The sequence below is a fragment of the Alosa pseudoharengus genome, unplaced genomic scaffold, assembly GCF_046254945.1.
Source record: "Alosa pseudoharengus isolate Yale_2024_CS ecotype anadromous, Long Island Sound unplaced genomic scaffold, YU_APseudo_1.1 YU_APseudo_1.1_scf_8, whole genome shotgun sequence".
NCBI lineage: Eukaryota > Metazoa > Chordata > Actinopteri > Clupeiformes > Clupeidae > Alosa > Alosa pseudoharengus.
The window spans coordinates 21,671,066-21,695,430 of record NW_027468870.1 but is presented as its reverse complement, the minus strand read 5'-3'; the positions used below and the strand labels follow the sequence as shown (position 1 = coordinate 21,695,430).

The following is a 24,365-nucleotide window of genomic DNA, read 5'->3' as shown; positions in this document are numbered from 1 at the left end:
AGGCTACTTTTAGCTTAGCTAGCAGTCATCGAACATATTCTTACCGCAAGCTTGGGATTGTTCACCCGTCTTCTCTTCTTGGAGTTAGTCTCTCCCGCACAGTTGTTCGACTGCAGAGCCGCCAACTTGTCCTCTATGGACAACAACCTGGAGTTTACCGAATTCTGCAGTTGAGTGCAGCTCATTCATATCGGCAGTATGTTGATTAAGCTGACGAGACAGTCCACTGATAGCAATCAGCAGTTTCTTCTCGTCAGTCTGCGGACTGGCTGAAAGTTGTGGATCGCGTCCAAGAGGAGTTGAAGGCGAGTTGAACGCGAGACGTCGTCCAGCCATTGATCACGTACCAGCAAAATCCAAACACAGGAACTGGAGATAAAGTTCTTCTGAGTATAGTAACACAAACATGTCTGTTTATATGCTGGTCTTGCAAGTACTGCTGTATGGGTCGTGCCCATGACCTCACACGTGATTGGACGAGGAGTCGAAGGCTCGTCAGGCTCCTCCAATCACATACGAGGTCATTGTTATACGGAAGGACTCGCGAGACCAGCTCGCGTCTATCATATAAACAAGACCGGTGTGCCTATGAAGCTGTCAGTTGAAAGATGGAAGTCCTAAGACTGAAGAAAAGACCTCGGCGCTTCTGTGAACATTGCAACACTGAACTCTCTAATACACAGTATTATGACCACAGAAAGCGCTATTTCAAAAATGGAGTTTGGGAGAAAAAACACAAAAGGACTAGGTCAGATAACGCACAGAGCCTGTTGCTATCCAGTCATGACCCAACCGGCAGGAGTTATGTTCAACCTGGAGTTGGAGAGATTGATGAAGGTGAAATGCAGTCCGAGGACCCAGAAAAAGAAGTGATGGAAGAAATGCACCCAGCGACTGACGGTTCAGACAACGGTGAGCACCACAATTGTTACTGTCTAATAAAATGTGGTTGCTTCTCGCGGTTATGGTTATTGTAATAATTAATAATTAAATACGAAAATCGCATTATAATGCATAACTATATGTTGCATGGGTTGTTTTCCAGACGAAACAGCAGATGACCAAAGCATTCATCTTTTCCTGGACTCAAGTGATTCAGAGTCAGTGCAAGATGATGAAGACATCTCCTGTTATGTGGTAAGGCATGAAATTACCTTTGAATATAGCCTACAAGTATAAAGTTCTAGCAGCTATACATGCAATCCAGAGCTCAAACGGGAAAATCCCACATGTTTCACCTGCACTGTTGTTCTCCATTCTCAGTACTACTACTGTTACTCTCAGGGCCAGATGTACGTACATTTGCGAACGTAACGTTATCAGCGCCATGGACAAACCGCAGACTGCGAACGCTGACAGACCCAAGTTTCCGTCGTATTTATCAATCGTTCAATCCTTGGTGTAAACTGCGCCTTTCTCTGCATCTCTCCGCCCATAAACGCAATTTACGAACGTCCACAACTGAATGGCAGAGCCTACAAGCGCAGTTGAATGAAGTTAACTGATGACAACATTAAAAAGAATCAAACGTTTAGCGATCATGAAATAATACCATAGATGATAAGATGTCAACGAGCAGGGAGATAATGAAGATCAGTAGTTCTACTCAAACTACTTGTGAACGTAGGCTATGGAAAATTGGTCAAATCTAGCAAGTAGGAAAGTTTAAGTGAATGACGTGAAAGTGAAAGTAAGACATTCGAAAGGCCAACGAAAGTTAATGTTGCTTTTGATAGTAGCCTACAAAGACTTGCAAAACTGGTGCTCTAAATAGCGATTCTGTTGTCTTTGAAAGGTTCTCTTATTGAAGCATTGAACTTCAATTTGGATTAACACCTGCTTTTACAAGGCGCAAGTATTTAGGCGCAGAATAGACGTGCGCTTTCAGGAGCAGTCTTTGTACATACCGCGGAATACATAATAAGGCGCTCTTTACTCTTCCCCTCCCATCTTTTTACGCTAAACTCCCACTTTCCCCTGGATCCTCCCATGAATGCATATGCATGACATGACAATCGCAATCTGCCACTTTCAGCTCCCGCGACAGGCAGTTTGCGCTTTTACATCATTGCGGCCTGTTTGTACATACCTCGCAATGATTTTACACGCACGTTGCGAAACAAATACGCCTGAAGTGGGCGCAAAAGCGTTAGTACATCTGGGCCTCAGTGTACAGTTTAAATTTTCTGTTAGGAAACTATGAAAGCAACTAAAATAAACAATTGAATTATATACAATTTAAAAAATCTCCTGAATGAAGTTCCCACAGTGTACTTTTAACAGGTTCATTACTAAAGCTAGCTGTTTGAGATGCACTTGATGATTTTTTCAAACTACAGTTGTAAAATCTTTTCATATTCAAATGGGCATATTAATGATGGTCTTTTCACTCTCAAATGGACATATTCATGCACTGAGTACGGCCGTTTGAGGTGCTGAGTATGGGCATTGCATGCATTTTTAATGTGCCTACTTTTCATTTGCATAGGATGAGTATGTGATAGAAGAGGATGAAGTGGTGGAAAGCCTTGATGAGGAGCAGAGTGAAGCCTATCCTCACATACTGTACAAGATGGGGAGGGCCATGGAAGTGATCAGTCCACAAGTGAAAAACCAGAAGACTTGTCGATGAAACTTCTGGCCATTTCATGTGGATACTTGGAAATGTTGTCTGTGCTAATTCCCTCACTGCCTTTGCAAGCAATATTCCAAAGACTTTATTCTCCTTGAGGAAATGGACTGGTGTCCTCCGTGACAACTTCTTACAGTATGTGGTTTGTCCAAAATGTATGACAGTATACATGCTTACTGAAACCTACGAGCTCAGACGCGATGGCACAAAGGTTTGTAAGACTTGTGGTCACATACCATTCTACAATCACCCACAGCTGAAGTCTGCATTAAGGAAGAAATGTGGCTCTGCCTTGCTAAGAAAGGCAAAATCTTCTTGCGGTAAAGAGTATGTCAATCCAATACGTTCTTACTGTTACAAGAGTGTTATACAGTCTCTGGAAGGACTTGTTAAAAGACCTGGATTTGAAGAGAAATGTGAAGAATGGAGAAAGCGGAAAACACCTGAGGGTGTGTTAGCAGACGTATATGATGGACAAGTATGGCAGGATTACCAGTATGTGAATGGAGAGCCTTTTTTAGCAGAGCCAAATAATTTGGCCTTGATGCTGAATGTGGACTGGTTCCAACCTTTCAAAGATGCACCATATTCAGTTGGAGCCATCTACTTGGTCATTTTGAATCTACCTCGTGAAGACCTTTTTAAGGAAGAAAATATGATTCTCGTTGGACTCATACCTGGACCAAAAGAGCCATCACTACATATGAATGCTTTCTTAGACCCCTTAGTTGATGAGCTTCAAGAACTTTGGCATGGCATGATTCTGGAAGACAGCTCTTTGTTAGGACATCAGGTTTACAGAGCAGCCCTGCTTTGTCTTTCATCAGATATCCCCGCAACTCGAAAATGTGGAGGCTTTGTTGGACATGGAGCATACAGAGGTAATTTAAATATTAATATTAAATATTACATCATTTGCAGGATGCCACAAGTGTTTGAAGACTTTCAGCAAGAAAGGATTTGGTGAAAAAATGGACTACTCAGGATTTGAACGGTCTTCATGGGAGCCACGCACGTCAAAGGATCACACACACTATGCTGGATTATCCAAACGGGCAAAGACGAGGGCAGAGCAGAAAAGAATTGAACGGGAGTATGGAGCTAGATGGTCAGAACTTTTCCGCTTGAGTTACTATGATGCCATCAGATTTGTCGTCATAGATCCAATGCACAACCTTCTCCTTGGTACGGCAAGACATGTATCCAGACTGTGGACAGAACTAGGAATTTTAACAACAAAAGGCCTTGATGAACTTCAAGCTAGAGTGGAAAACATCAAAGTACCTTATGAGGTTGGAAGAATTCCCTTACGGATTTCATCTGGCTTCACAGGATTTACAGCAGATCAGTGGAAAAACTGAACAACCATTTACTCACTGTTTTGTCTGAAGGGGCTTATCGACAACAGACACTATGACATGTGGTTTGACTTTGTGCAGGCTTGTATCATACTCTGCTCCAGAGTCATATCCATCAATAGACTAGAAGTAGCAGATGGATACCTGCAGACTTTTCTCTCCAAATTTGTCAAACTGTTTGGCCCATTGCGCTGCACCCCCAACATGCATCTACATCTCCATTTGAAAGAATGCATGTTGGATTACGGACCAGTTTATTCTTTTTGGTGTTTTTCATTTGAGCGTTTTAATGGAATACTGGGAAAGTTTAATCACAACAATAGGACAATTGAAGTCCAGATTATGAGGCAATTTCAGCAGAGCCAACAGCTTCATATGCCATGGACATGTGAATATGGTGCAGAATTTGCCAGTATTTTAGGAAGACAAATGGTTGGGACTTTGTCATGCAATGACACAGCTGATATGCTTTATGTGAAGCACAGTGTTTTGGTGTCAGCAGAACGACTTTTCTTAGAAAACTGTACAGTGGTGCCTCTGTCTCCATTCCACCAGACAATCTTGGATGTGTCTGACAGACATGCAATGTTGACAATGTATCATCAGATGTACCCTTGTGTCACTGATGTTGACTGTTTTGCCATGACATGCAAACGGGTAACATATATGAATGTAACTTACTCAATCGATGGATCTAGAGCAGAAAGGTCAGCATATGTATGTGCTAAGTGGTGTGGAAACACTAACAGTTTTGAGGAACCCATCCTTGACCCTCTAGCAGAACTACGACCAGCCATTATAAAGCAGTTTATAGTTGTTAATGTTGTGTCAAAGGGTACTGCATTTAAACATGTTATTGCACAAGTTTCCTGGCTTCATCCCCATCCGGACAGACATTTTTATGGAAAGCCAATAGAAGTTTGGGGCTTGCAGGGAACAGACACGTCATACCCAGCATAATTTCTGCCAGTTGAGCGCATTGCTGGGAGATGTGTGGTTAATTTTTGAAATAAATTATTTTGTGTATTTTTTTTACATAACATTTGCCATTGCTAATGGCATACACAGTAATCTAGCATACTTTAATTAAATAAATCAATTCAAGCTAAAATGTAAGAGTCTATAATTAGGCTATACTGAGCCTGATCTATTTGTACCAGAGATTTTCTTACCTTTTAGAAAAATGTCAAACTCCCCCTGCAACCCTGATTTGCATTTGTATAGCTCACAGCATATTTTCATTTACATGTTAAAGCCTCCCCTAGAATTAGGAGGAGGGGGGTCATGGGGGGACAACTGCCAAGCAAGGCCCACGTCAATTTCTGACAATTCATGGCAGTTTTCGGTGTTGCCTGCAAATTACCGTGAACAGCCGTTAACCTGAACTTCCACGACAATCTACAGTGCCGCATAGTGACGAAAATCACACTTTTCATGCAGTGTTATGCACCTCTCCACATGCACTCTTAGACGTGCAATTGACTGTGTCTGTCTGACATCCTCTCGACTCATTTGTTGTTTGTTGCTGAGAAAGGCAGGCCGGTACACCTTACAAGGAGCAAGGTTGTCCACAACATACCCTTTGTCCACTATGATCGCCATACCTAGTTTCAGCAGCTTTACAATCCCGGATCACCTGTGTGTCAGAAAAAGCTGCAAACTCAATTGGCAGGTGAGCTCTCCATGTGGAGATGATCCGACTTACAGTAGTGCGGTGTATGCTGAATCTCTCTGCAAGGACCCTGGGAGGAAAACCCACTGACAGGTACATCAGGAACAGCAGAAACTCGTCAATGGGTCTCAGTTTCTGTTGAGATATAAAAACAAAAAGCCTCTGTTTATTTACCTTGACATTGTTATTACAAAGTATAAATCAGAAAATAATACCAATATCAGCTGGTTAGCATTTACTTTTTAGTTACTGTAGATATAGTTAACTCCACAAACCAACAGGGGCAATTACGAAATAAAAGTTTGTATCCAATTTCAGAGTTACATTAGGCCTACAACTCTTAATATGCACGTCATGTTAGCACATTTGTTACTTACCGTTGTTGGACTGTGCTGATGCTGGCAGAGGCTGTCTTGGCGCTGGTTATGCACACCATCTTGTGGGTCACAGCAGGTTCAATTAATGTCCAAAATGCCATGAAACTCCTGTAGGACGCAAACCTGGTATAAAAGCTCATGTCCTCATCGGATCTCCCTAGAGATCATCCCTAGCTCCCTAACCTGGCGACGTAGAGCTTCGTTTTCGTTGGCCAAATTACTCACCCTCGCTACACAGTGGTTATGATCTGGTGCCATTTCGAACCGCTGTTCTATACATTATCTTACGTAGAGACCTAACAGTTTCTTAACTGGTGGGTTGGGACACAATAGTGGGTCGTGGACCCTACATGTATATCAGATCTAATGTCGGAACTATATTTTGACAGACATTTGAATGGCAGTCATTGCCATGGACATAGACAATATCTGTGACAGGCCATGTTAGACATCCTTTTAGCGGTACATATGGCAAAGCAACCCTAAGTATCCTACCGCGTTCTACCTCGTAGCTCACCGCATTAGTTGGCTTAAACGCTAACATATGGGTCGCAACTTAGTGACTATGGGAGATCGAGGGTCCCAAGGCCAGACCAGTTAAGAAACACTGGTCTATAACATTTAATATATTCATGCACTTCCAAAGGAACAGTAGCCTGGAAAATCCAGACCCTGGTAATCTAGAAAGATTAAGGGTCTGGCCACGAACAATGTAATGGCCCAACTCGAGGGGCGGCAACAAGCATGCATTTAAAAATCTCACTGCACGCCATTGGATAACACTAGACCATGTTTACTCTGAATGATTTCGGACTTTAACGCAATCGGATAACACTACGACCAATATTTACTGTCCTCCAATGTTGCAGCGCTGTCTTCATCAGTTTAGCTGGTTCCCCGGAATGCAAGGGGTAAAAGTAACGTGCATCATTGCCAGAGTGTCTTGCAGAGACAATTCCATTGTGCTCTCGCGAGAATTCTGGATTTCCAGGGTAAAGGAACAGGCTACTCAGATAAACATCTCAAGTTTCATGTTTATTGTCATGCATTTAATAGAGATACATCATTAATCATTTATGAAATTCTTAAACTATAAGATAATAAAGAGTGATTGATAGCCTTGGCGATCCCTGCCTACAGAATAAAACAAAATCTTACAATTCTTTGCATAGCTGTTAGTTTACAAAATCTCTGACAGTATCTTGTCTGCAGCCTCTTTCCCAATTAGCTCGTTCAGGTCTGTGTCTCCATTAGGACATGTAGAAAGGACCCCTTTGAGATTCTCCCGTGGAAATCGTAGAATCTTTCCCCTGGGCATATGAAAGGCCAGGGTCACATGGTCCCACACATAGAATTCGTCGTCAACTTCATCTACATGAACTTGTCTCTCCTCTCTTTTCTCAATTAGTCTGAACCTGTGTGTTCCAGAGATGGCTTGAGCATGCCAGATGATCTCACCATCCCTGTAAGTACACAACCCCTCATCATTATCACCCAGCTCTGGGTAATCATCGTAATCATGAACATCCGGGCTATGAATCAGCACAATATACCTGACCAACTGCCTGAAGATTACAGTCTCATAAACCCTAAGTACAGGCCTCTGTTCTCTACAGAATTGTGTGCTGTACATCTGCAGAACATCAGCCAGTGAGAAAGTGAACCGGAAGTTTCCATAGCGAGACGCGTCCCCGAATTCAGGAGAGGTGGTGAACTTGTGCAGAAAAGGCTCCTGTCTTTCTTTCTCTTCTGGACTCCGATTAGGGAAGAGTGTCTCCAGGTACCTCTGCTCCGCATTATGGATCTCCTCTGGACCAATCACAAGTCCCCATCGCAGGAAGCCACTCCTCCATCCTCCTATGAACCCACCATATTTCAAAATGTCTTGAAGCCCTTGTGAAGCAGTGACATGAGATATTCTGGGCACATGGAATTCCACCGGTCGAGGATATCGTGGAACTTGATATGTTCCATTATCATTTGGTTCCACACATTTATCAAGATAATTGTTCCTGAAGTGTATATCATCTATTTTGATGTGCATGTTTATAACATAATGCTCATTGCTTCTTCTCCGTTGGAAGTCAACCTGTATGGAGAAAGAGTTCTTAGTAGACCTCTGCTGTTTCATGTATCCTTGTTTTCTGTCCTCTTAATTGTTGTTCTGTGTCTGTTTTGTACACAGATAATAAACTGAAATGATAAACAATGCATATAAAGCATTGGTCTATTTCTTTAAGTGGAATCACTATGCATTCTTTTTCCTGTTGGTAATTCTCCATGCGCAGTTTACTTTCAGTAAAATTCAGTCAATATAAACTAAGTGATGTTTTACAGTGAACTTTACCAGTCAGTCAATATAAAGTAAGTGATGTCTTACAAGTGAACGTTACCTCTGAGTGTGATTGATTAGTTTATTGTTATGTAGTTAGACACAACACTGTGTTAGTAATGCCCTGTTGAACCCTTCCTAATTTCACTATTCACTACCTACCTGATGCAGACGACGATCCTCCATTTTTCACATCCACCACTTTAGTCTGCTTAAGTCTGTGTCCGTGTGTGTCGGTGCTGTTTAAAAGGAATCCAACTGGCTAAATAGATACAGCTAAGAGAGACTTTGGCTTTTGCTTGACACAGTATGTTCATATCCAGCCAATCATTAACCCATAAATCCTGTCTATTTTCAGACCAATTTTACTACCTTAACCCATAAACCCATAAAATGATTTCTACCCATAAACCCATCAAACTACTTACCTACTTGAAGTTTCATATTCATTGTCATGTATTTGAAAAATATGAAACATTGTTTATCATTTAAGTACTACTCTAAGCACTTTACCAAATAGAACAGCTTCAAAGTCAATTTGATGGTAAACAAACTTGTGATATAGGGAAATCATTTACCTTGTATAGCCATAGAGCATAGAGCTGATTAGCGAATGATCCAAACTGGTGTTTTAGGCAATCAGAAGCTAAAAAAAAACATCAGTGCTGTAATTGGCATCTCTGTGGTCAACTATCGCTTTGGTAGTCTGATCAATGCTGACTCTCAAGACTACACTGCAGTGAATTGTTTCACGATATTCAACCATGACACATGGCCTGAAAACAGTGATGACCTCCTCGAATATGGATCTAATACAGTGGAGGCCCTCGTGGAACACTTTGGTGATGTTAGGCAAGTTGTGATCATATATGGTTTGGATGGTTCATCAGATTATGATAAATCAGTAACTTTATGTTGTGCTCTAGCTTTGGATGCCAGCTTGAAGCCCTACAAGGGGAATGGCAGCATGTTAAGACACTCATAAGCCACATGTTTCAAGTCAAGTCCTACAGCAGCTTAAAGAGCCATATGAAACAAACTACAATGTAATATAAACAAAGTTCAACAGCACCAAAACACTTAATTGGGACCTTTTAAATTGTAATGGGGTATGAAATTATTTGTTTAACTCATTGAATGCCAAGCTGTTTTCGGGAGCTTTGTCCTAGAGTGCCAGCAATCTAGACCATTGTTGATGATTTTTGTACAGCCACAGCATATTCTGTGTTAGCTATGAACACATACAATATCTCGATTAAAAGGTGAGACTTTAAGCTCTCGGTGGGTGCAAACCGTGTATTTCTACACGCCTCTGTTCCTGAGAAATCCCAAGCTAAACAGTGGCTAGTTTTCATCAAAATCGCTGTTTTTTTCTAGAAATGGAGATATAACGTCTTTCATGAAATATGAAGTGTTGCCTGTTACTTACTTGTGTAAACTTTCCGGGACGTGATCAGGAAGTGATCCATGCGTCCATGGTTCATGGTGGTCCAGGTCCTTGCTTTCTGTCAGAGATGCTCTATCAGTACCTCACAGGAAGAGCAATCTCTGACATTGAAGCCACAATCGAAGACAACCGATGACGCCATGAGAGCTTCCCTGCTTGAGGTAGGCTGGCATACTAACATGGATCATGGCAAGAGTTTTGAGTTAACTATGCCTATAACTGATGTTATTACCAAACACTGCTGTAACCCCAGATATTTGCTACCATTAACAGTAGCTTGATGGATGACTTCCCTATAACCTGTTAAGAATTTGTTTTCAGTAAAAAGCTTAGACTATACATGGATTTCTATGGAACGTCACGAAAAACATGCGTGCGCAACTTAGAGGCAGAAAGCACCATAGAACAGCATAGAGCAATGCAAAAGAGCACAAGAATAAAATGAGTTTGTGTGCTGAAAACTGCACCAATTCGAAATCACGATGGTTAGAGAATGTTAAATATGTTCAATATCCCTAACGAAATGCATGTCTTCGCCAAAAATGACAAAATACAATGTTATATTAATAATCCAAATGAACATCAAACTTTGAAATATAGTCTGAAATGAGATTGTGGCCCCCAGCAAGTTTACCTTCAAGGTCAACTCTTCAGTGTTAAGGGTAACCAGGTTATGTACATGGATTGGAGTTTTGCGTTTGGACTGAGCTCTGTCACTGGCATGCGAGCTTTTGACATTAAGTTCAGAGGAGAAAGAATTGTATATGAACTTAGTGTTCAGGAGGCGATGTCTGTCTACGGCTCAGTAACACCTGCCCTGATGCTCACCAAGTTCCTCGACTCAAGTTCTGGTATTGGCCGCTTCGCCACTGAGTTGGTGCGTGGAGTGGACCGTCCGTATGGGGCTACGTAGACACTTACCGTTATATATACATGAGTCAGACACAGCGGTTCAGAAATTCAATCTGTGTTTTCGATCATGATATTGGCAGACCATTACGCAGGCACTTTTCTGATTATTTTTTTAAAAATTACGGAGGGTTGGCAAACAGTGCTTTGATTATCAGATCCATCACTGCAATCGGGAATTACGACTATATCTGGGACTTCATCTTTTACTAGACCGGGTCAGTTGAAGCCAGAGTGCATGCTACTGGTTACATATCATCTTTTAACATTGATGGCAGTTTGCATTATGGCCACCAGGTCGCAGAAAACACCTTGGGAAATATCCATACTCACTTCATTAACTTCAAAGTTGACCTAGATATTCTGGGTAAGTATGCAACTACAAATCAATTTTGTAGTAATTGGCATTGATGTGCGTAATGGTATTCATATTGTCCAGATGCGTTACAATTGTTTTTTTAGATAATGTAATGAGGTGTAGGCCTAGTTTTAATAACAGTGTAGCCTACAATAGCAAATGGTCTCCGCTGCCATCTAGTGGCAAAAGCATTTAATTAATTAGGCCGCTTTGCTGGGGCATGTCTGATATCCATATCTGTGCTGTGACCAGAATCACATTGCTGTGCCTTTTTCTCTTAAACAAGTGATATGTAAGGGATAATGGACGACACGGTGGTCTGTTCACAGAAGTTAATGCACGGTCGAGGTTGTAAAACGGCCCCGATGCGAAGCGGCTGTGAACAGACCACCGTGGAGTCCATTATCAGGGCCGTTTCAAGGAATTTGGGGGCCCCAAGCAAAATGGACATGGAGGCCCCCACCCAGCCACCGCACGCAAAGCCTACAGGAACCACAGCATAGCCATACAGTTTAAATTCACCCACACTTTATATAAATAAAAAATGTTGACAGTGCAAATACTGCTGTTGCATATGCTGTGCATTAGTTTTGAAAATTTTGAACATTTGCAAAAACACCACCGTACCATAAAATCCAATGTCAGCTTCTTCCTCATGAATGGAGGATGAAGTTGATGGTGTACCTGGGAAAATAATTGAAAAAAAATCTGAGATTACCTGTGAAGTACGTTTGACCATTTCACTGTTAGCATATTGGAAATGGTCATTAACAGCTCAGCGAGAGAAATTCACTCTACCTTCATCAGTGGAGGTATCCTTAGGAAGAGCCTGAGGGCTGAGAAATTTAAGCAAAGCACCTTGAGGGAGAAAGAAAAGATATGTTAGCATTTCCATATTTTGATATTTAGAAGGGATGCAGCTGCTTTCACAACTACCAATGCTTACTGTAAAAACATCCCAAGCTAATGTTATACATTGACCCAGGCCTACTTGTATCTTAACATAGCATTTAAGCATTCTGCTGTTTAAGAATTAGACAGACGCACCCCGTGCTTTAAAGACAGTAAACAGCTGGCGTGCATGAATACTGCTAGACATGAATGTTCCAGTCTGCTTTGATGCACGGAATTTATCGTGTGGTTTTCCTAACCCCCATTTGGTAAATAGATTATCACGGTCGATTAGTAGCCTATAGCAGAGAAGCTATGGCACCTTCATCAATACCTATTACAAAGCTATAGAAATGTTATGTCATTAAATACGATAAACAGTGATTCTGGAACAGATCTGGGTCTTCCTTATCCCATTAATAAACATATTACAGTATGTAACCATATTCCGTCCGTTGCGCTAGCAGCTAACTGTTCTAGTTTATTACAAGCAGCATGGGCAGGCAGGTAGTTAACATAAAAAATGTTTTTGCTAGGCTAGCCTTCCTGCTGCGACATTACACCATTTGTACAAGACAAGTAGAGCTATTTTATCCAGTATAATTTATCACTTACCACTATCTTGTTTTTTCTTGTCATCCTCTTCCTTTCTCTTCTTTCTTTTCTGGCTTCCGGACGCATAACTCCGCTTCATTATGACTGCGAGGTTTTATATTTTCCCGGCAGCAGAGATCACAAACTTGGCTGGCTGCTGTCAGCGACTACTGAGAGGGGCCCCCTTAAGGGGGATCCCGGTATTGCCGGTAACAGTGTCGTTGCACTTTACTGCATTGACTATCAAAGGGGCGCTCACAGTTTGTCGTTGCATTTTATTCTTAACCAGTCGTTGTCTTGGGGGCCCTGGCCAGCTCGGGGCCCCAAGCAATTGCTTGGTTTGCTTGCCTTCTAGCGACGGGCCTGTCCATTATCCCGCTTATTCCACTGTTGCCACTTGCGTTGTGTTCATTTCCTGTTACAATTTAAACGTTTTAATCGCTAAAACTTGTTTTGTTTGTAGAACTAATTTCTTCCGACACATATCAACTAATTTCTCAACTCACAGGACAAACTGCCGTTACTAGTTCTAAATGGATGGTTGCTACGGCCAAAGGCCAGTCGTTAGTTCTATCTCTCCCGTTGTCAAGCGGGCGTATCCCAAGATTCTGATGAACTTTAGCTTTGAAACATCGCTATTTTACTTAGCCTGCTGTCATCCATCTAGCTAAAAGCCACCTCCGCCATATGCTACAATGTTGCAATGTTCTGAACGTCTGCATTTTACAGCTCGGATGCAACGTGACAGTTCATTTAAACTTCACAACGAGTTCGGCGAATTAATATACAAGTGTGATACGGCCAAAACAATGGATCTACTTCTTAGGTGTGCAGATAATACGCCTGTTTGAGTCGTGATTCACTCGGATCTTTCACCCGTATCTTTAAATTAACCCACGAGTCGCGAGTCTCTAGTATCATTAACTCGGATCAGTTGAGTCCTACTACAATTCAATCTAAAACGATAAACAGCGCCACACACAAACCTCTTGCAACAGCTAGCCTACTAGTTATCATATCTGCCAAAAATGTAACCATTTCGTAAGTAGGATAACCACAAATCAACTCAAGCGACTGAGTGAGCAGGCAGTCTGAGATAACTGGTTAACTTCCCGCAGAGCCGGGTTAGTCGGATCAGCCGGCCGGTTAGGCTACATGAGTACGAGTCGGCTACGGCTACGTTGTCATGAGTGGCTGTAGATGAGCGAGTAGCTCCTCCTCAAAGTGAAAAGCAATTCCACAACAAAAGCCATTCTTCACCTCTTAAATAACATTCAATGTTCTGCATGTAGCCTAGGCATACTTTAGATTTGGTGTATAGATGTGTAGCATATTAAAATGCAATTAGGTCGCGCAGACAGTCCGAAACATTGCACGCTCTTAATGGAGCTGCTTTGTATACCCGGGTTAGTCGGATCGCTGGGCCGGGCGGTTACGTTATGAGTGCGAGTCAGCCGAATCAGCCGGCTACGTTGTCATGAGTGGATCAGTAGACGAGCGAGTAACTCCTCGTCAAGGTGAAAAGCAAATCCACAACAAAAGCCATTCTTTCACTTCTGAAATAACATACAATGTTCTACACGTAGGCATAGCCTACTTTTAAATGCAATTAGGTCGCGAAGACAGTACGAAACATTGCAAGCTCTGTATGGAGCTGCTCAGGCTAGCCAGGTCAGTTGGATCTGCAGGGCGGGCCGGTTACATTGTTATGAGTGCGAGTCAGCCGAATCAGCCGGCTACGTTGTCATGAGTGGATCTTTAGAGGAGCGAGTAACTCCTCGTCAAGGTTAAAAGAAAATCCACAACAAAAGCCATGCGTTCACTTCTGAAATAACATATATTCTGCACGCATAGCCTACTTTAAAATGCAATTAGGTCGCGATGACAGTCTGAAACATTGCAAGCTCTGTATGGAGAGTAGGCTAGCCAGTGGATCAGCCAAGCGGGCCGGTTACGTTGTTGTTATGAGTGCGAGTCAGCCGAATCAGCCGGCTAGTTGTCATGAGTGGATCTGTAGACGAGCAAGTAGCCTAGTTTCTACTCGTGTCAAGGTGATAATAATAATAGGCCTAATGAGAATAGTAGTAGTAGTAGTAGTAGTAATAATAATAATAATAATAATAATTTAGTCACTGCAGGGCATTTCTATGTTCCTGTTTCTATGTCTACATTGAAAGTCAATTGCTTAGGCTAAGACAATAAATAAACAGTCTGGCTCAAACTGCTTTCTTTACCGTGAGTGGGTGGAGGTTTTGATGCTATTATATTAGGCTATTTTATATTATATTATGTTATATTATATTATATTATATATGATATTATATTAGTCTACCTAACATGATATATGTATAGCTATGATTAATAGGCTAATAATATTAGTTGCCTAGTATTAGCTGCCTATAATACCTATTAGAATAGATTCCTAGTAGCCTACTATTAGTATATAGTAGTGGTAATAAACATTGTAGCAGAGTAGCATTAGACCTAGGCAAATTTTCTATTGTTAACAAAACAACAACAAATAATTAATTATTATAATATAGGCTACCCTCCCTGTCAATAAGATCAAAGTTTCTGAACATGAGCACCAAAAAGATGAACAATGTGTGGATGCACTTTGACCAGGAGACCAAAACTCTTAGGCTAAATGCAAGTACTGCAAAAACCTGGTTTCAAATCATGGAGGATCCACATCCAACATGAGAAGGCACTTAACGAAATGAAGCACCCCACTGCACTGCTTGAACGTAGGACTGAATTTCTTTGCGATTTAGCAATACTGACTCAAGTGACTCGTTCAACCCGGATCAGTTTAGTGAGTGACTCAGAATAACCCGGATCCTTAAAAGGAATCGAGTTTAACAGGCCTAGCAGATAACATACGGTTAATGGTCGTTCTAAATTACGTAGGACAATGGGAAATTCAACCAAGCAGTGGAATATATGTAAACCTACGAGTCAGGAAGGGGTTACAGTCATTCATCCACAGGGAAACCACTTCAGGTATCTCTGTGGGAACATACTAAACTTTTTCTCACCAACTATGCCTCACATAAAATGCTCTTAATAAGGGCATATGTTTAAAAAACGATATGGAAAAATCGCCACTAACTCAAAGGTGCAGAGTCTCTTTGATAGATTATACAACATTACACCAATGTTTGCTTAAGGTTGTGTCTCTAAGGCAGTGGTTCTCAAAGTGTGGGGCGGGTCCCACTAGTGGGGAATAGAGACATGTCATGGGGCGTGATGATGGGGTCATGTGGGGCTTGAAAATTCCCCACTGTATGCGGATAATTGTGTCTTTTTTGTCGTATCCAATAAGTTCCACGACAGTTCTCTTGTGTCCCAGAAGTGGGATCAGAAGAATGTCTCAGTTTTAAGTAACATTTTGGCAGGAATGTCTGGGGTCTCTGTCCTGTAAATATTTAGTTTAGCAGAATGCTCAATCTGGACCAGCTGTAGCAAACACGATCCAAGATTAGTGCATGTTATATCTATGAACAGGTTATTGAAGCAAGACGTGCAAATACCCATGAATGTGAATATGCAGATTAATACTCATTTGCTCATAATTTAGGCTAGGGTTTCTCAACGGGGGCGTTCGTACAACCTAGGGGGGCGCTGGGAACGTGAGAGGTTTTTTTTTTTTTTTTTTTTTTTACATTTTAAACTTTCATGGTTTCCACATATTTTTGGTGCAAAAATAGGCTACCTGAAACAAATAGGCTATTTTCATTCATGGGTTTCTAACCCCTCTACCGTACCAGCTACATTTTACTGTTTATCTATGCTCAGTGGTCATACAGTGCAGTTCGGGCCTGCACACGCCCGGACTCACATCCCCCAGCCCCGCTCGCTGTTGTTCTGCAGCTGCTCTGAGCGTAGTCTCTACGAAAAGACCGTTGCTAATCAAATACTTACAACCGGACCCGCGTCACACAGAGCAGGTTGTTTGCGCCATGCCCCTTTTGAGGGGAAAACATTCCCTCAGAACAAGCCAAAGTGAACCGGTAGACATGCCGAAAAGTTGCAGGTGGGTTAGGCTACAGCTTTGCTGGCAAATAAATATTAGCCTAGTTATTAAATCTTTATGAAATTATAATATCGCTCGTTAGTCTTCAAAAGACAAACAACTAACGTTACACCAAAAATGAATCAGACCAAAGAAAACAGAAATCTAGGCTAACACTTAACGGCTATGACAGAAATTATCATATCTCGGAATTATCTAACTAACATACTTTACATCTGAGCCTGTGAGTTAACTAAACTACATTAAAATTCAAATATGAAGGCAAAAATACAGGAAAACAATTTAGTCCCAGCTTACTTACCTGGAGACTCGATGAGATAGGCTACGAGTAAATGTCCGGGTATGACTGAGTGGGGTTGTTGCACCACTTCGTAGCCTACTCGGGAGACTAAAGGGACATGTTTTTTATATTAATTGAATTAAGCTTTTGTAGGTATCTTTCACGGTCAACGACCGGCAAAGTGGTTATGTATTGAGTGGTCATATTGATTTGTGGTATTTTTTGTTATTATTTACTCCTGCGATTTCTGTACGAATTACGTTTATTGACCCTAATTTGCGTTGGAGTTAATGAGAGGGGTTGTTTGTTTTCCCCCCGAAAGGGGCGGGAACGTTTGTCACGAGTCAAGTTCCCGGATGTGCCGGTCTAACGTGTACGAAATATGTATAGGCCTAAACAGGCCTCACGCGCGGATTCTGTTTTGTGATTGGTTGGATTGTTGCGATTGTGCATATGTTGTTCACGTGATGTGCACTTGATTTTTGTCCATGATAAAATGACACGTCTTGTTGCCTAGATTTAATGTTCCTATTGATTAAAAAAAAAAATAATAATTACAACCAATGCTGATGTGGTAGTGTTTTTTTTTTTTACCCAACCAGTCTCCTATTGCTTCTAACAGTGGGCTAAATCTGCTTAATGATAAAATAGGCTCATAGGGACATTTTCTTATAATTCCAGAAGAAACCAAAACAGTGCAGAAATGGGCTCGTTTTTTTTATTTAAGCAATATAGCATGAGTGTGACCTATAGCCTACCCGGGGGGGTGTAGTTTTTTTTTTTTTTTTTTTTGTGTGTTGGGGGGGGGGGGGGGGGGGGGGGGGCGCCAGAGGATCAAAGTAAGGTCAGGGGGGCGTTTGCTCAAAAAAGGTTGAGAACCACTGATTTAGGCCTATACAACCCCAAAACAGAAAAAGTTGGGACGTTGTGTAAAATGTGAATAAAAACAATGTAATAATCTGCAAATCTCTTAAACTCATATTTGGTTGCAAAAAGGACACAGACAACATATCAAATATTGAAAATGACAAATTTGACTATTTAATGGAAAATATTTAATTTGGAATTTGATACCAGCAACATGTTTAAAGTTGGGACGGGGGTAACAAAATGCTGGGAAAGTTGTGTAATGATAAAGAAAACAAAAGGAAGAATGTTTCACAACTAATTAAGGTAACTGGCAACACGATTGGGTATGAAAAAGAGCATCCCAGAGAGGCAGGGTCTCTTAGAAGTAAAGGTGTAGGTGTATTCATCCCTCTGTGTAAACCTGTGTGCACAAATGATGAAACAATGTCATTTTAATGCTTCTTCACATTAAATTGTGACGTATTTAGGGAGTTCATCATCTACAGGACATAATATTATTGAAATTGAATGTCCGTGGTCTTTTGGACTTCAGATGGCACTGCATCAATACCAGACCTGTTTCCAGACCTATCATTGTATGGGCTCAGGAAAACCTCTGATAACCATTGTCTATGTGCACAGTTTGATACTCAATTCAAAAACTGCAGCCAAAATTGTAACAGCAGAAATTGTATTGAGACATGAAAATACCACCCTCTTATCTGGGTCTGAGCTTGTTTAAAATGGACTGAGGTAACGTGGAAAAAGGTCCTGTGGTTAGACCAATCAAAGCTTGCCATTCTTTTTGGAAATCATGGACTCATCTGGGCTAAAGAGGGAGGAGAGGGCCTATCCAAGTATTCAACCTATCCAACTTTTTTTGGGCTCAGTTCGAAACCCAACATCTATGACAGTGTGGAAGAGCATTAGTGCCTACAGCATGGGCATCTTGCACATTTGGCAAAGCACAATCAATTCTGAATAACGTATACATGTTTTGAGTAACATATACTGCCATCCAAGTAATGTCTTTTCCAGGGACGACCTTAAATACTTCAGGAAAACAACGCCAAAATGAATTCTGCACATATTTAAATAGTATTTCTCCATAGAGGAAGAGTCCAGGTGCTAAGATGGCCTGTCTGCAGTCCAGATTTGTCAAATTAGGTGCATAATGAAAAAAGCAGGACTTAGAATACCCCATACTATTGAGCAACTGAAATCCTATATCGGGGAGTAATGAGACAACATTTCATTCTCAAATCTGTAGCAAATGGTCTCCTCAGTATACCAAACATTTACAGAATTGTGTGAAATGAAGAGGTGAAGCAGTACAGTGGTAAACATGCTCCCGTCCCACCTTTTTTTGAAACATGTTGCTGGCATCAAATTCAAAATTAACATATACTTTCCATGAAATAGTCCAAAGTTTCATTTTCAACATTTAATATGTTGTCTATGTCCTTTTTGCTGCTAAATATGGGTTTATTTATACATACATATATATATATATATATATATATATATATACACACATATGAAATAAATACCAATTAAAGACTAACTAATTGGTACGTAATTTAAAAAGAGATTGTAACACACTGATATGTTGTCACTAGCAACCTACATCTGTCCCCTGTCAGTATAGGCCTACAGTTGCATTTTCAGCTCTGAACAAAATTGTTCAGGAATTAAATTTAAGCAAAGTGGAACAATGCACAATGATTCATTCAAAGTGGAGTGCACAATGTTTCATTCATTCATCAAGTACAAACTCCCGCACTGATTTAAGGCAGCAAGTGCATCAAGAAAGGTCCCGCCTTTGACAATTTTAATGGCCAAACATAGACTAGGATTTTGAGCGAGTCATATTCAAAATAATGTCAAAAAATAAATCCGCAGACAAAAGTGAAGTCCTCGTTCATTTGGTAACCACTTTTAGATAGAGGGAAAAGGAGTTATAATAATAATAATAATACTAAGCTTTATTTGTATAGCACCTTTCATACACAGAACTCAAAGAGCTGTACATTAGGAGCATTTAACACAATAATAGCGGACAAATGGGAATTCAAAAGATGGTAAGGAAATAGATACAACAACACATAATAAAACTATGCAGTGAAAAGTGAAGAGTTAGCCCCGAAGTTACGGATAACTTCGGCCCTGTGTTCTCCAAATTGGTCAGAAGAAAAACAGCTGGTTAACGCTATCAAACAAAGCCAGAAACTACTACTAACTATGATACGAGATATAGCCTACCTGCCAGCCTATAAATCCTATATTTGTCATCGGATGACTGGTTAGTGCAGAAATGAAATAGCCTAAACTGCACCACTAAAACCTCCTCTCCATAAAGGTGATAAGCCATTAAACAATACCCTATGCAAGATGTTCACCTTAATATAACGTTTACAAAGCTGATTTGATGCTAAACAAACTTGTAATAGGGGAATCGTTTACCTGGCATAGCCATACAGCATAGATGTAGCGAGTCACTAATGAGAAAACCAGCCATGCAAGTTCAAGTACAGCGGCCCGAAGACATCTTTAGAAAATCGTGAAACATTACGTTGTCAATAGATATAGCTCTTTGGAGATAGTTTTAACCTGTTGTTAATCTTTCACCACCACAACAAAAGCATTTTCATTGTGTACAGGGGGGACAAGCCACGAGAAGTTTTATTTGCTAATTGCTATACTGACAAAACCATAATATAGGCCTACATTAAATTAGTGTTTAAAATCTATCCATGACGTGACCAGAGACAGAAAGGTGTGAAAGCATGCACTCCTGTACACCCTTTCTAGTCACCCTGGGAAGCAGGGATGCACAGCAATTCTGCCATTCAATCCAATTTAAAATCTGGAAAACTCATTTACATTAGATGCAAATCAGTACAACATCAATATGTAAATAATGGAAACATACATAATGTATATAATATACATACCTCCTTGTACAGCAGTGATTTCAAATTATATTCTCATAATTGGAGTCTCATATGAATCCTTATAATCTCATAATATAATTGTCAAGTATATGAATATCTGTGTGCCCATAATTGAGTCTCAGTATCTGCGTCTGAAGGATCTCACAGACACATATATGTAGTCACAAACACAATCTTTGTCATGGCTGTGTGCTCTGATTCATCAATGGAAAGTGGTGAAACTAGACCTTACTTCAGTTACCTCTCGCATCAGATCATTCATGAACTGTAATACATTCTTATTGCTGGCATTTTTATCCTGCTGTCATCCAAAGGTGTGAAGAACGTCTTCCAAACCAAAGACATGGCTTTTGAAGAGATTGACCTGCCCTAGGCCTCAGAGCGGAAGGCCAAGATCCCCGTGCTGGTGGAAAAGCAGTTGACCAGCGAGCAGGAGGCTGCTCTGCGTCACGGCAAGCCCATGCCTCGCTACCTGCACGTGGCCAGCAACCAGACAAACCGCTGGGGACACCATCGCTCCTACAAGATCCAGGTGATGAGCTCTGTGGGAGACCACCTGCCTGAGAGCGAGCCAGAGAAGCGCTCCGTGTCCTGGGCCAGGTGAAGTCCTTCCTCTCTCTCTGTTTTTTTTTTAGTTTCTTCTTCTCACACTTCTGTGCTGGTCCCAAACCCACCCATCATTCAATAAAAATCTTTCTCTCTGTTTCCTTGCTTGTTTGTGTTTCTTTCTTTCTTTCTTCCTCTGTCTCCCTCCTTCCCTCCATCCTCCCTTTCTTAGGTACAAGTTGGCCATCACCAAGCACAAAGATGTAGAGCAGACCAGTAGTAGTCTCTATAGCCAGGATGATATGTGGTCGCCTGCAGTAGACTTCAGCAGATTCATTGCTGATAATGAGTCGATTGTGAATGAGGTAAGAGGTGAAATCATAACTTTTTCTTCACAGTCATGCTCATAATGTGGTCATCTAACAGGACGTCAGATGTTTATTTCACATGTGAAAATTGCAGAAGTTTCTTTTTTTTATCTTTCATTACACTGGGAGAAATGTGCAATAGATATTCCATATAACCTTTAGTCTATCTTTAGGTATTCTACATATATTTATTAATATTTATAGTGACGACTGCTGAAATAAGTTAGGGGATTGAGACAATGTCTCTCGACTTTAATGTTGCTCTTTGTCACTTTCTCTATCCTTCAGGATCTTGTTGCCTGGGTGACTGCAGGTTTCCTGCGCATTCCTAACACAGTCACCGTAGGTAATGGTGGCGGTGTCATGCTGATACCACACAACTATTTTGATGTGGACCCATCCATCCACTCGCCTGATGGGGTGTACTTTGAACCAGGGTCCGAGTATAGCTGTGAGTACAACAAGATGGCCTGCCTGAAAAATGACCCCTGCACACCCACACTGGACTCATTCACTTTTAAAGGGTTTGATGGAGGTTTTGAGTAGAGTGTAGGGCTGGGCACCGAACGTCGATGCTTTTATGGCATCAACCGAAATGCTCCGATCCTATCGTATATCTAAAAATTGATTAGATTTCGGTGCCAAATTTCGATACCCAAAGAAATAAATCTTATCGTTTGTTAGCCAATAAACAACTTGTGTCAAGAGATCTAAATTGTCTATTGTTTAGTGAACTTTCTATCAACTCCTCCAATCATGACAGCTACAACAACATGCACACCACGATGAATGGTTTCTGGGTGAAATGTTGTCCTTTTGTCTCCCAATAGCTGGCCAGCCAGTCCCATGTATTGTCGGTGAACCTTTCGGGAACTTTCCCCAAGCGTTGTGTTGGCTGTGTTGTTTTTTGTTTTCTCACGTAGCGTAATAAATGGCAAAGAAATCAAAGTGTGGCTCCACTTCATTAAGGTGGATGCCAACAAGGCGAAAGGCCACTGCAAAGGATGCTGAGAAAAATTGTGCACTAATCTGTTCAATTTACATTTAGTACTTCAATGTAATATTCACTTTAGTACTTCAATACTTAAGTAGGCCTATACAGCAATAATGTCTTACATATTGTTTATTTTTAATATTTTTTTACAGATGTTTATGCAAAGAAAAGTTTGTATTTTTATGCTATTTGTTTCTTTGATTTCTTTTACCAATTAAGGAGAATGTATTTTTGTTGAAATTGATTTACAAACATATGGTATACAAAAAAGTATCGTTCAGGAACAGGCATCGAAATCAAGGTATCAAAATTGTATCGAAAAAGTTTGAACGATACCCTGCCCTAAGAGTGTGTGTGAACAGGTTCAAGCCATTTCATGGTGAAACATTTTCTGAAATGGGGGCTTTGGAATTAATTAAAAATGGAATTATGAATCTGCCACAGCTGGTGGTCACTGCATGTTGATTTATATCTGGGCCCGGTACCCTGATAACGATGGATACATCTTCATCTTAAGTGAAAATCCTCTAATTTGGTGATGTCATGTGACTGCACGTCACAGCTACCATTTAAACTTTGGATCTACACATTATTTCACTTCAATACGAAAATAGAAAACCGTTGACATCTGCATGAAAGCATACCCAGTAGGCTATATACTACACACAGACATACATAATAGTAATTATTTAAGATTACCGGTAGATTGTTGCACCGTGTTCATATTTGTTGCAAGATACAGTCTATGAACATAGCTGTCTGCACAATAGTGTTTTGGGGTAGGCCATTACTGAAGAAGATGAGGAAGAGGTAGAGTAAGAAAGTGAAGAAATGTGTAGACTTAAATAACAGGCTTTAGCAGCACTGGCTAAACTACATGATCCTTATAATACATTAATTACTACATTTTAATGATCTGTTGGCCATTTGAGAGTGAACCAATTGAGATTTCAAGAAATGGAAATGTTTTCAGATTAGGCCAAGTATATGTGTATCAAATGTCACATTTTCACATTCAGTGATTCTTGAGATATGGACGTGTAGCGAAGCGAATGTATGGAAGCGAATTATTGAAGACATCAAGACTCACCAATTCCATTACACTAAGGCAAAGACCACTCTTCATCAAAGTCCAAATCACAGTGCGTGCAGCCCACTGTATGCCAAAGTGCCCTCTCTTTATAAATGGTCAGGGTTGGGTAGTAACGGATTACATGTAATCTGGATTACGTAATCAGATTACAAAAATCAAGTAACTATAATCAGCCCAGATTACAATAAAAAAATTGTGTAATCAGATTACAGTTACATTGTTGGGGATTACTTGATTACATTTTATTATGCAAGCAATGCAACTTTTTAATGATAGCCTAGTTATCTTTTAATTCGACAAGCTCCGGCTTGCCGGTTCGATCCCCGACCAGTAGAAAAAATGTGGGCGGGGGAAGTGCTATGAATTGCTATGAGGGTTGTTATACAATGCCATTATAATAATGTGAGGCATATCTGAACATTATATTACCCATGATAATGACTGGGAATAATAGTAGAGTGATAGCTCTCATATAGCAGAAAGCCCCAAATACATTTTTTACACACTGTATGCTCCATCGCGAAGTGCTTGTGGCTAAAATAATTATTAGGATTAGCTTAATGTATTTTTACATTTGCCGTAGTATTGTCGATGGGTTTAATAACACATCAAGGGGGTCCTTGGCCAGAACCTAGTGGTATTTGGGGGGCCTTGTCGTGGAAAAGTTTGGGAACC

The 24,365-nt window shown here is 40.7% G+C and overlaps 1 protein-coding gene across 1 annotated transcript; it reads left to right on the top strand.

Moving 5' to 3' along the window:
- Nucleotides 1–842: 842 nt before the first annotated feature.
- On the top strand, nt 843–22,149 carry LOC143112648 (amine oxidase [copper-containing] 3-like). The gene is given in 6 exon segments (XM_076274925.1): nt 843–912; nt 10,430–10,720; nt 10,723–11,094; nt 21,004–21,289; nt 21,468–21,600; nt 21,892–22,149. Coding segments are annotated over 6 exon segments (1,410 nt in total).
- Nucleotides 22,150–24,365: the final 2,216 nt, after the last annotated feature.